A 10,645-nucleotide genomic window follows, 5' to 3' on the forward strand; every position below is an offset into this window, starting at 1 on the left:
TAGAAACACATCATTTTCTTATGCCCTGCTACCTTGCACAAGCGTGATAAGATACGTACCACGCTAGGAAAAAAAAAGAAATAAAAAAGACGGTTATTTTATTTTACTATTCTTTTTTGCCCTTGTTCTGGTAATCCCCACGCTTCTGCGCAGTTATCCACTTCGCCTACTTCACATATGCGCCACCAGCTGTTACACGCTACGAAGCCTTAGCTTCCTCTGTGGGTAGATCGCAACCACATCGAATTTGGAAAATGTGGGCTTCAAAAATAGAAGCGGAAAATGGATCAAACTTATTATGCCAAGTGAGCAAAATTTACTGTGTGGAAATTGGGTGGGGTGGCCATTTAGGGGAAATTTTCATGAGAATATTTCCTCGCTGTGCTAATCACAGGGGGATGGAAAAACAAACTTTCCGCGCATACGCGTTGCGTGTGAATTAAGCGCAATGCATACTGAGCGATATATGCGACATACACCCTTACGGAAGGTACATACCTGCAAAAGTATATGTAGGGAAACTCACATGCAGACTGACCAGTGAGTTGTATTGCAAATGCGTTTGCCTCGGAAATACTTAAAGTGGTGAGCGACGTGCGTAACACACGGGAAGGGTAACGAACTCAAGAAATTTAAAACATGCATTCGCAATCCATATACGCAAAAGAAGAATTGATATGAGAAAATACATGTATATAAACATTTGAACAACTTTTCTGCGCTTGACCAAGCTTTGCAGTTACAAATATGAAGATTGTGACCCTACTTCATTGCGCACTTTTTTTTTTTTTTTTTTTTTTTTTCCCATACCCCCTATGTTTTTTTATAATAAATGCAATATGGCTTTAAAAAGGAAATAAATAAAATTACGAAATTCGAATAACTGCAAACTGACACAGCGTTGCTTCGCTTCTTATCGTTTTTGTTTTATTTGCCTCGATTTGACTCCACTCCATTTGACTTCTCATTTGACTTTTCCCCCATTTCATTTCTTATCATTTGACTTCCTCCCATTTGATATATTCCCTCATTTGACCTGGTTTCCCTTTTTTTTTTTTTTGTTTTCCCCCACATTTGTTTGAGGTACGCGTGGAGTATTACCAATTTTTACGCTCGCCACACTACCTCCTTAAATGTATATACGTAGCGTACAATAAAAAACGTAGAAAAGCGTGGATCATGTTAACCGTATGGTTGGCCAGAAGCAGCCACGTTAAGAGCTCAAAACAGCCGCGCAAACGCGCTTATACAAAAGGAAAGGAAGCAAACCCACCCCAAACACGCCCACTTTGTACACATATAATATAGCATGATGATATGGAAGTGCACTCAGAAAGTTAAATGCAAAACCTTGTTCCTCGTCGTAGTTTTTCTTCTCCTCTTTGCAAGAATTACGAACAGCCAATTGATAAAATTAGATGGACAGAAAATAAGCACCAACTACATTCTATACGTTCTTAAGGGTTTATACATATTTGGCAAAAATGACACTCCTTACGTTTTGCTGGGGGAGAAGAAGGACATGGCAACGAAAGGGCCACATGCAATATTTGAAAATATCGGAATCAGTACAACGGACAACAAGAACACAAAATATTTCAGCTTCGACATAGATGACAGCAAAACAAATGACGAGGGAAAGAATGAAGCGGATGGAGAAAACCATTCCGACGAGCACACTACCTCGGAGACCCACAATAGCAGTGATGAGGACGATGAAGACGCTGATGAGAAGGACAAAAAGGATAAATTTAAAATCAACCTATATAAAGATAATCCTTACTTAAGAAAAAAAAAGGAGTATATGCACAAGTACGAGGATGATGAGGTGATAAACACAGGTAACTTATTTTTAGAAGTAGTTATAATGAAGGAAAACGATTTCAATAAGTTTTATTTACCAAAAGATTCAAACGTATGTTGCCACTCGGAAGAAAAAGGCATAGATGGAAATGATGCATATACTTGTCCAGGAAGGGGTTACCTAAAAAGGTACGTAAATGAGTCAAGTATGTATGCATTAAAATTACCAGTTTATTTTGTAAATGACAGAATATCGGACAATGATGAGGTATCGCCTCTAGAGAATGAAGTTAACCATGAGCAATTTTTAAAAATAATTCAAGGCCAACATATGTACAATATAGACGACACAGATGTGTACGCATTATTTTTATCAAATTGTTCAGATAGTAAAAAGTACGAGTTAGAGTTACATGGAAATATACACATTATGAATAAGTATGGATACCTACCAGGAGATAAAATACCAAAGCTAAATTTGTACGTTTTGTGTATGCTTATTTATGCCATATATTTGTTTGCTTGGATATATTTACTGATGAAGAACAAACAGTTCGTTATTAAAATTCAGATATGGATACTGGTATGTATATTTCTCTACCTGATGGAAAACGTCTTCCTCTTTCTGTACTTTTTGGTGTACAATTTACGCGCAAGGGTTAATAGCAATTTGCTCTTCCTTTCAGTATGTTCCAGTATATTAAAAAATGTGTGTTCGTATCTTTTAATTTTACTGGGCTCTCTAGGATGGGGATTAGTCATCCCAACATTGGACAAGAAAACATTTATTAAGATAAAAGTGCTTTTTTTCTTTTTTATCATTTTTGATTTCATAAAACAGTTTCTAGATATGCACTTAACCGATGCAGAAGTGAACGCAGTTTATTTCCTCTTCTGCATTATCCCAGTCACAATAATTTATTCTATCATTTACTTGTGGGTATTTACTTCAGCTAGCAAAATTATTATTCAGTTAAATGAAGATAAACAGTATGAAAAATTGAATATGTTCAAGAAGTTTTTTAATGTGTTAATTTTTTCACTTATCTTTTCAGTCATCGCTTTTATTATAGATATAGTTGTTACGCTTTTTGTGGATAATACCATATGGAGCTTGAAGTGCTACATTAGCGAGGGAATTATCAGCTGCTTGTTTTTGATCATCATCACCGCCATGTTCATGTTGTTCAGACCCTCGGACAGACTGAAGAGAATTTCGCACTTTACGGAGATCGGAGACATGGACGAGATGGAAGACTTTTCACACTTTAAGTCCTCCATGGAGGACATTTAGTGTAGGGATCCCGTCGTCAGAGTACCCACAACGGGGTTTGCCTTTTATCCAGTGCCCTGGTTCTGGTGTGTTTACTCCGTCCAAAGGCCACTTCTCATGCAGCATTGTGATAAAAAGCAACCCATGGACGTTTTACCAAATTGGCGTTTGCATTTACGAGTTGGACAGAGAAAGCGCAATTGTTAGTGGTGCGCTCTATGTAACATTTTTTCTATTCAAGCATATTTCCCATTTGTCACATTTTTTTTATTTTTTTTTTTTTGCGCCCAGCATACTCTGCTTTGTATAGGGTCGCATATACATGGACACATACACACCCTTACAAAAGTAACAGAGCTACTGATTTTTTCTTTCTATTTTTTTTTATAGTTCATTTCGCTTTATAATTTCCCCTTCTTATAAATAATTTATTAATTTGTTTTGATATAAAACTTAGGCAAAAAAAGTATGAAAAGAAAAAAAAAAAATAGCATTATGTACAAAGCGTATATCAGATGTGTGTCTCCTTCATGTGGGTATGAAGGTCGAATTCAATTTTTCTCCTCTTGTCACTTTAGCACTGTGTGCGTCAGTGCAGAATGGGCCGACAGAGCACATCACTATGCGCTCCCATCTAGGTGAAAATATGCATGTAGCACAGCGATGTGTTTTGTTTCTTTAACAGAAATTGTATAACTGTCACCGTCCCTGTTGCTATGAAAAAGTGCCTCTCCGTTTTTGTTACAGAAATGGGCGCTTCTCTTTTTTTTTTTTTTTTCCTTTTTTTTGTTGCCTATCTCTCTCCATGTTTAGCCACAACTTTTTGAGCCTTATTACGTACATACATATATTTACATATGTTAATATGCAAATGTACGCACACGCATGTACGTGTATGCATGTACCCTCCTCATACGGGCACCCCAAACCGGCTCGCTGATTGGAGTACTTCCACTTTTAAAACCCGCTTGTGTAAATTTTGAAAAGGTATCACACCTTCGAAAGTGAAAGGCTCCCACGTGTATTTTTTTTTTCCAAGTTGGCAAAATTAAACGCGCCTGCATTTTTGCCGCATCATCACTTGCTTTTGTCGTTACCGTTGTTGCTCTTTGTCCCCGCATGATTTTCCCTCCCAGTCACTTCGTACCTGTGCATTTGAGCATTTTTCTCCCATAGGCGGTACATTCTTATGCTATCCCCTAACAGCGTCGAGGTTCTCACATATAGATAACATTTCTGGAAAGGCAGGTGCCTTTTTTGGGGAGCTCTGGGTATATGCGCAGAGGGGATCAGGAAATGCCGCAACACATAGGGCTAATTTGAATGTAGGAATGGGAGGTACACACGCATTTCCCCACTGACACTTTTGATCAGACGCCTATGCGTGTAGGTGCAGAGACGCGCAAAGGCAAACAAGGAAGTAGCAGCGAGAGGGCCCAATATGTAGCATGCATATGAAAGCTGCCCCCCTATTGTGCATACTGCTATGCGTTGATTGGGCATTTGGAAGGAAGAACAAACATGGGATTAAGTCCTACATCAAGCCATGTCACGGGGACGCGCAATGGAGGGACCCACGTACAGTGAGAAAACACACACCCCTAGGGTGTAAGAAGAAATGGAGCGAAGTAGAACATAACGAATGTGGCATGAGTCTTAACATTTTAAAAACAAATGAAAAAAAAGTAATTGAAAATTTAAAAAAAAGAGGAATGGATAAAAATATAAACCATGTTAAAATGTTAAAGGATTTAATAGAGGAAAAAAATAAACTCGAAATGTTAAGAAATAATCTCCGAAATATGAGGAAAGTTTTATCAGATCGGGTAAAAAATTTAATGTTTGCTCAGAACACCACTGTTAACAGTGGACCCCAGGGTGAAATGTCTGAGGACGCACCCTGCATGGATAGGAGAGAAGTGAAAATGGAAAGACCGTGTCCACAAAAGGACAACCATTTTGAAGAATGCAATGTCGAACAAGTGAAAAAAGAAATAAACCAAATAAACGAACAAATTGATATTAACGAAACGAAAATAACACAATTGAGGTACAAAATAGAAGACCATTTCAGCAAGCTGCCAAACCTTTTACTAAGCAAAGTACCGAAGGGGAAAACAAACAAGGGAAGCAAAGTAGTCAAAATGTACAAAATAAAAAACGTCGAAATGGACACAGATAATACTTCCATAATACCACATGAAGAAATTTTAAAAAGATTCGACAATAATCAACACATTTTTACAAACATAACGAACAAAATTGGCTTTGGGTATAACATACTTGTAAATAATATTGCCAAATTGGAGAGGGCATTAATTAACTTCATGATTAATACACATGTAAATAAATTTCACTACACATATGTAAAGACGCCAGTAATAGTTGCCAGATCAGCCTTAACGAACACTGGGCAACTACCAAAATTTGAGAATGATTTGTTTAAAATTAATAACAATTATAAAATTCTAAACGAAGAAGCTTTTCTAATTCCTACTAGTGAAGTCTCTCTATTAAACCTATTTAGAAATGCCCATTTAGATTCTGAAAATTTACCCATTAAATTAGTGAGCCATTCTTCATGCTTTAGAATAGAAAAAAACTTTACCTATGGAAAAGGATCTAAGGGTTTGCTGCGTGAACACATTTTCGAAAAAGTAGAATTAGTTAACATCACCGATAGGAAAAGCTCTCATGTGTTTTACAAAGATTTAATTAAACATAGTGAATATATTTTAAAGAAATTGAAAATTCCTTACAGGGTAGTTCTTCTCAATTCTTTTGAAACTCCATTTTCTGCATCCATCTGTTATGATTTAGAAGCCTGGCTACCTAGTCAGCAACGATTTATCGAAGTCTCTTCGTGCTCCAATTGCCTAGATTTCCAAGCAAGGAAACTAAATTTAAAATATAAAAAGAAGGACAATAACTATTTCTGCCATACTATTAATGGGTCTGGTTTGGCCGTAGGACGTGTCTTGGCAATCATCCTGGAACAGTACCAAATAGGCGGGAGCTCCAAAAATGAAAAAAAGCAGCTCATCATTCCAAAGCCCTTGCAGAAATTTATGAACGCGTCAGTGATTAATTTATAGCGGGGTATGGCGCTGTATTATTTTTTACGCATCCTTGTTGCATCAGTAGATGAACTTGACTCCCACACATCACCTCGCTATGTAAATGGCCCCTCAATTTGTGTTGCACCTGCTTGATGTGCCCCCTAAACACATTTGCCGCTTCACCTGAAAAAACCAAAAAAATGTATAGCTGCGCAAAGCGAAGCATAATTTGTCATTATGAACCCATTTTTTAACGCACATGTGCGAATTATTTTTTTTTTTCCCCATCTTGGGATCACTAAAATTATATGCACTCCGACGGGGGCATGTAATATGTCGTTTACGCTAAACAGTTTTACGTGTTGCATATAATTGCGTATCTTTATCAGGCGATATTGCAATTTGACCACAATCAGGAGGCTTTCTTTTTATTCTGTTTTTTTTTTTTTTTTTAATTTTCACGCTTTTTACATGTTCATTTGCGCCCTATGGATAACTTGTGTGTGATTCTTTCCCCTTTCCGACTTTTTTAAAATAGCTACGATATGGAGAAGTTGAGTTTTTTTTTAAATGCTGTGAATACCACCTCAAATTTGTTCCATTCAAAGGGAAAAAACAGCGTTGATCAAGTATGCCCCTCTTAGCGTAACAATGTGGTATAGAGGCAGGATAAAAATGTAGAGCTGTGCATGTGAAGCGACGTTTGAGCATACATATGAGTATAAGCGTTTGTACGCTACAGCACAATGACACCCCCACAACACTGAACCTACACAGTGTTAAGGATTTTTTTTTTTTCCCACACCACGATGTTGAGTGTATTTCGGAAAAAATGCACCAATTTGGTTATTGCTCGTTACAAAAATAGGGCGGTGCGAATTAAGTATTGTTATAATTTGAAGCGGGAATTCTCCAATGGCAAGGCAAGCGGTGGTAAGATCGGGCAGCGGGACATCAAGAATGGGAACTGGAGGGAAAAAGTGAATCCACATGTGAATACAAAGACAAAGGGAAGGGCGCCCTTTCCCCCAAGTGTAGACCCGGATGCAGCTACAGGTGAAGAAGACCCCAGAGACATATATTTTAACAACAAAATGATCGAAAAAAAAGTAGCAGACATAATGATAAAAAACAGCCACAACGAATCCCTTTTTGAATTTCTGCCCATGGAAGGGAGAACGAATAAAGTACCACAAGGTTTTAAAATATGTCAATGCCTTTTTTTATTGACCCTTTCCAGTGGAGTGTTGCTCATTCACATACTACCAGAAATAGGAAGGGAAAATTACATACGAGACATTTTTTCCTTGGAGATTTATTGCTGTTCATGCATTTTAGTGTTCCACGGAGGGTTTAATTCATTGCTGCAATTAATTCAGTATGGAGTGCCTCCGACCAGAAAGTACAAAGGTTTGTACAACAGCTTACGTTTGATCTCCTCCATAATTCCTTTATTTTTTGGTTTAATAACATCATCGTTATGTGAAAGTTTTCCCAGAGATAGCATTTTACTTTTAATGCTATCGTACATGTCACTCTGGCTGAATTATTACCTATTACACAACAAGTGCTTAATTCCGGCATGGATGTTCAGACAGTCCAAGTTTTTAATTTGCTTCGTTTTACTTAATTTGGTTTTGTTGTTAATAAGCGAGGCGCAGATTTATAGGGGGCGGAAGGTTTCCATCCAGGTTGATGACTAACCACAAGAAAAGGGCAGTCTTTTTCGCTAAGGAGAAAAAAGTGTGCTGTGAAAAGAAATCGGTCAATGGGGAAAAAGATAAAGTAAAGCGCCACAAAAAAGGGAAGGAAAAAAGGAAAAACGCTGCTATATCACTGCTTCACTTTTCGTCTGTATATTTAACCCCTCCCTCGAGCATACGCACACGACGTTGTAACTTCTGCTAATTGTATATGTGCAAAGCGAACGGAAGAACTACTATTATGGTTGCCCTTTTACATACACGAACGCACAAGGGATGCACAGTATTATCTACATGTAAAACTAGTGGTTAAGCAGGTGTGTATAAGCGCTTGCTCAATGCGTAATCAGCACCCCCCCAATTTGTTAAAGGTTACATTGCGATATATGCACAAAGAGAGAAAAAAAAAATATATATATATATAAACATATGTACCTAAAAACATTAGCACACATTCGCAATTCAAGTTGAAGAGAAACAAACAAAGGAAAAAACTTCATCCAAAAAACGTAAAAAAAATTTTTTGCACACTTTTATAACTGGAATGGGCTGCCAGGCAAAGCAAAAAAGAAGTGGCACAATCGACATCATAAAGTCTATGCGAGTGTGGCACGTGTATATGTAACCATACATGTACACTTATTACTTACACCGAAATTATATGCGCGCACATTTGTCGCATGGATGGAAAGATAAATTAAAACACATGGATGACATGCAAACATTTTTTAAACCCTCAAAAAATTCGATCGATGAAAAAATATATTTCACTTGCAGGTTCCGCATAACTTACTTCATGTCGCTGTTACGTGTTTTTTTTTTTTTTTTTTTTTTGCCGCATAAAGTGGGCAAAATATACGCGAACAATTTTATATTTAAAAAAATAGAAATAGGGCCATTCGACGGTGGAGCACATATATCAAAAAAGAATCACGCAACAGCAAAGGAGAAAAAATAGAATGTGCGCATTATATACGCACATGCATATAACGCCCCCATAGTTACAAACACTCACAAAGGGACACCTGTAGAAAGCGCGCATAACTGATAAGAAGTATATATATCCAGAGAGAAGGGCACACCATCGCTGCGGGCCCACTGTTCACATTAAAAGTGCAGAGTTAAAACGAAAAGGTTACGACATATCACAGGTTGTGCATAGTATATATATATATATCTGTCCTAGAGTGTCGAAACTGTGCCATTTTTACAAGGCAAAAAAATGTACAGGAACCTGTTCGATAAGCTGAAGGAAGGCCCACTGAAGGTAACACCCAAAGGGAGAAAGCACCTGTGCTGCGTACATGCAAGTGTTCACACGGTCATATAAATATGTGCATACCCGTCCGCACACACACTTCGCCTGTCCGTTGCATGCAACAGCATTACAACTGTGCTCGCGTACAAGTCAATCGAATGTACACATATATATATGTGTGTGTTTTTTTTTTTTTTTTTTGCACACCCACAAACAGATATCCATCCTGGGCAGCGGAAACTGGGCGAGCGCAATCAGCAAAGTCGTAGCCACGAATGCAAAGAATAATTATTTATTTGAGAATGAAGTGAAAATGTGGGTACGAGACGAACTGGTAAACGGCGAAAATATAGTAGATATAATTAACAAAAAGCATGAAAACATAAAATACTTAAAGGGGGTAACCTTACCACACAACCTGGTTGCCTACTCAGATTTGTCCAGAGTGATTAATACTGCTGACCTGTTAATATTTATAATCCCATCCCAATATTTAGAAAGCGTATTGATGTTAATAAAAGAAAATCAATCCATTAGGATAGAGAAGCATGCAAAAGCTATTTCGTTAACTAAAGGTTTTATCATTAAAAATAATCAAATGAATCTTTGCTCCAAATACATTACCAACTTTCTGGACATTCCCTGTTCTGCCTTGTCGGGTGCTAACATAGCCATGGTAAGTGTGTCTGCAATCCCTACGTGAGGGAAGCATCGTGAAGAGTATATATGTTCACCTATCCACACCATCACATATACTGTGTGCACCTTTTGCGTGCGTTTGAATTTGCCCTTTTTTAACAGGACGTAGCCATGGAGAAATTTTCCGAAGCCACTATAGGAGGAAATGACAAGGAGACGCTGCTAATTTGGCAAAGGGTTTTTGATTTGCCTTACTTTAAAATAAACTGCGTTAATGAAACTGTGGGGGTTGAGGTAGGGCACCCATATATGAATAAATATGTATGACGTCGCTGCTGCTATATTAGTACACAAAACATGTGTTGTACTTTTCCCACCCCATTTACCCATTACATAATTATCTATGACGCACATTTTTTTTTTTGTTTTTTTTTTTTGTATTAACACTTTCCCTTCTCCACGATGTGCAGATTTTCGGCGCCTTAAAAAATGTCATAACGTTAGCATCTGGATTTTGCGACGGACTAAATGCTTCCTCCAATTCCAAATCAGCGATTATCAGAATTGGAGTTAAAGAATCCTTCCTTTTTGGGAAAACATTTTTTAACTATTCCGATGTGAACGTATTTTTTGAGAGCTGTGGTTTGGCTGATATCATCACGTCCTTCCTCGGGGGAAGAAACGCAAGATGCTCTGCGGAGTTTGTGAAGTGTAACCCGAAGAAGACGTGGGAACAGCTGGAGAATGAAGTCCTCAAGGGGCAAAAATTGCAGGTCAGTAATTTTTTTTATTATGAAGAGAATTGGCTATGCATAAACGATTCGATCACAGTGTTTTTGCATCCGATTGGATGTAGTGGTTGTTACCCCAGTTTGTAATGTCTTTTTTTTTTTTTTTTTTTTTTTTTTTT

General features: G+C 37.6%; 4 protein-coding genes across 4 annotated transcripts; all 4 read left to right on the plus strand.

The window, feature by feature from the left end:
* Positions 1 to 1,312: 1,312 nt before the first annotated feature.
* Positions 1,313 to 3,097, plus strand: AK88_03109 (uncharacterized protein; the record flags this gene model as incomplete). The annotated part of the gene is made up of 1 exon (XM_012480732.1): positions 1,313 to 3,097. The coding sequence occupies one exon, from the start codon at positions 1,313 to 1,315 to the stop codon at positions 3,095 to 3,097; it is 1,785 nt and encodes a 594-aa protein (XP_012336155.1).
* Positions 3,098 to 4,524: 1,427 nt separating this feature from the next.
* On the plus strand, positions 4,525 to 6,171 carry AK88_03110 (serine-tRNA ligase; the record flags this gene model as incomplete). Its single annotated transcript, XM_012480733.1, has 1 exon — positions 4,525 to 6,171. One exon carries the CDS (start codon positions 4,525 to 4,527, stop codon positions 6,169 to 6,171), a length of 1,647 nt encoding a protein of 548 aa, XP_012336156.1.
* A 773-nt stretch (positions 6,172 to 6,944) lies between these two features.
* Positions 6,945 to 7,838, plus strand: AK88_03111 (uncharacterized protein; the record flags this gene model as incomplete). Its single annotated transcript, XM_012480734.1, has 1 exon — positions 6,945 to 7,838. One exon carries the CDS (start codon positions 6,945 to 6,947, stop codon positions 7,836 to 7,838), a length of 894 nt encoding a protein of 297 aa, XP_012336157.1.
* Positions 7,839 to 9,060: 1,222 nt separating this feature from the next.
* AK88_03112 (glycerol-3-phosphate dehydrogenase (NAD(+))) lies at positions 9,061 to 10,613 on the plus strand (the record flags this gene model as incomplete). The annotated part of the gene is made up of 4 exons (XM_012480735.1): positions 9,061 to 9,105; positions 9,314 to 9,772; positions 9,898 to 10,029; positions 10,206 to 10,613. The coding sequence occupies 4 exons, from the start codon at positions 9,061 to 9,063 to the stop codon at positions 10,611 to 10,613; spliced, it is 1,044 nt and encodes a 347-aa protein (XP_012336158.1).
* Between the last annotated feature and the right edge of the window lie 32 nt (positions 10,614 to 10,645).

Source organism: Plasmodium fragile (assembly GCF_000956335.1).
Source record: "Plasmodium fragile strain nilgiri unplaced genomic scaffold supercont1.34, whole genome shotgun sequence".
Classification (NCBI taxonomy): domain Eukaryota; phylum Apicomplexa; class Aconoidasida; order Haemosporida; family Plasmodiidae; genus Plasmodium; species Plasmodium fragile.